The sequence below is a fragment of the Scomber japonicus genome, chromosome 3, assembly GCF_027409825.1.
Source record: "Scomber japonicus isolate fScoJap1 chromosome 3, fScoJap1.pri, whole genome shotgun sequence".
NCBI lineage: Eukaryota > Metazoa > Chordata > Actinopteri > Scombriformes > Scombridae > Scomber > Scomber japonicus.
In genome coordinates, this window is record NC_070580.1 from 39,346,180 (window position 1) to 39,348,679 (window position 2,500).

The 2,500-nt window shown below is 52.0% G+C and overlaps 1 protein-coding gene across 1 annotated transcript in view; it reads right to left on the bottom strand.

The window, feature by feature from the left end:
- Positions 1–2,500, bottom strand: part of pik3c2b (phosphatidylinositol-4-phosphate 3-kinase, catalytic subunit type 2 beta) — a 35,756-nt gene that overhangs the window by 27,545 nt on the left and 5,711 nt on the right. The window contains 4 exon segments of the mRNA XM_053315668.1: positions 26–59; positions 639–785; positions 896–959; positions 1,083–1,162. Coding sequence (XP_053171643.1) covers positions 26–59; positions 639–785; positions 896–959; positions 1,083–1,162 — 325 coding nt within the window.

The window sequence follows — 2,500 nt, forward strand, 5'->3', positions numbered from 1 at the left end:
TTATTTGCTTCCTGTCGGGTCGTACCTCTGTTCTCTCTGACGGACAGCAGTGAAGCATCCTGGGAACACAGAGAGAGAACAGTCAGGAAAACACCTGTACACACACACACACACACACACACCTGTACACACACACACACACACACCTGTACACACACACACACACACCTGTACACACACACACACACACACACCTGTACACACACACACACACACACCTGTACACACACACACACACACACACACACACACACACACACCTGTACACACACACACACACACACACACACACACACACACACACACACCTGTACACACACACACACACACACACACACACACACACACCTGTACACACACACACACACACCTGTACACACACACACACACACACACCTGTACACACACACACACACACCTGTACACACACACACACACACACACCTGTACACACACACACACACACACCTGTACACACACACACACACACACACACACACACCTGTACACACACACACACACACCTGTACACACACACACACACACACACACACACACCTGTACACACACACACACACACCTGTACACACACACACACACACACACCTGTACACACACACACACACACACACACACACCTTGAGGACTTTGGGCTGCAGGCGGCAGGGGCATGCTGGGAGTTGGCTGAGAGCCGACGTTACGTCCGGCGTTTCCACGGCAGCCAACGAGCTGCAGAGCGCCTTCACTGATTGGACGAGACGCTCCACGTGCAGCGACAGCTCCACCTTCAGACAGGAAACAGGAAGCAGGAAACAGGAAGCAGGAAACAGGAAGCGTTGGAAACAGGAAGCGTTTGATCAATATTACAGGAAGTGATCAGTAAGTTGAGTCTCACCTCAGACACGAGGAAGGACTCGGCCTCGTTGTGGAAGGTGTCGAGCAGCAGAGTCAGAGCCTCTCTGTGACACACACACACACACACACACACACACACACACACACACACACACACACACACACACACACCTCGTTACACATGAACACACACACTCACCTGGACAGCAGAAGCCCCGCCCCCTTACCTGGTGACGGTCTGTTTGATTGGACGCTCCTGCAGCAGGATGCTGTGGTTCATGGAGGAAGCCGTGTCATCATCGTCTTTCTGTTCAGACAGACAGGTGAGAGACAGACAGGTGAGAGACAGACAGGTGAGGGACAGACAGGTGAGAGACAGGCAGACAGGTGAGACAGACAGACAGACAGGTGAGAGACAGACAGACAGGTGAGAGACAGACAGGTGAGAGACAGACAGGTGAGAGACAGACAGACAGGTGAGAGACAGACAGACAGGTGAGAGACAGACGGACAGACAGACAGGTGAGAGACAGACAGGTGAGAGACAGACAGACAGGTGAGAGACAGACAGGTGAGAGACAGACAGGTGAGTTACAGACAGACAGGTGAGAGACAGACAGACAGGTGAGAGACAGACAGGTGAGAGACAGACAGACAGGTGAGAGACAGACAGGTGAGAGACAGACAGGTGAGTTACAGACAGACAGGTGAGAGACAGACGGACAGACAGACAGGTGAGAGACAGACAGGTGAGTTACAGACAGACAGGTGAGAGACAGACAGACAGGTGAGAGACAGACAGGTGAGAGACAGACAGACAGGTGAGAGACAGACAGGTGAGTTACAGACAGACAGACAGACAGGTGAGTTACAGACAGACAGACAGACAGGTGAGAGACAGACAGGTGACAGACAGACAGGTGAGAGACAGACAGGTGAGAGACAGACAGGTGAGAGAGACAGACAGGTGAGAGACAGACAGACAGGTGAGAGACAGACAGGTGAGAGACAGACAGGTGAGTTACAGACAGACAGGTGAGAGACAGACAGGTGAGTTACAGACAGACAGGTGAGAGACAGACAGGTGAGAGACAGATAGACAGGTGAGAGACAGACAGACAGACAGGTGAGAGACAGACAGGTGAGAGACAGACAGGTGAGAGACAGACAGACAGGTGAGAGACAGACAGACAGGTGAGAGATAGACAGGTGAGAGACAGACAGACAGGTGAGAGACAGACAGACAGGTGAGAGACAGACAGGTGAGAGACAGACAGGTGAGTTACAGACAGACAGGTGAGAGACAGACAGGTGAGAGACAGACAGGTGAGTCACAGACAGAGAGGTGAGTTACAGTGTGTGTGTGTGTGTGTGTGTGTGTGTGTTTTTCTATCCTGGTGGGGACCGCAGCCTGTCATATTACCAACCCTGTGGGGACCGACTCCTGGTTTCCATGGTAACGAGCATTGGAATCAATAGCAGCCTCCTGATAGGCCTGGTCCCCACAAGGTTGGTTTTCCTGACTGTGTGTGAACCCCAGAGGTCACACACGGTACTGCAGTGTGGGGACCTTTTCCTGACAAAGTGTGTAAGTGTGTATATTAGCATGTTAGCTTCGTATTAGCATGTTAGCTTAGCGATTAGC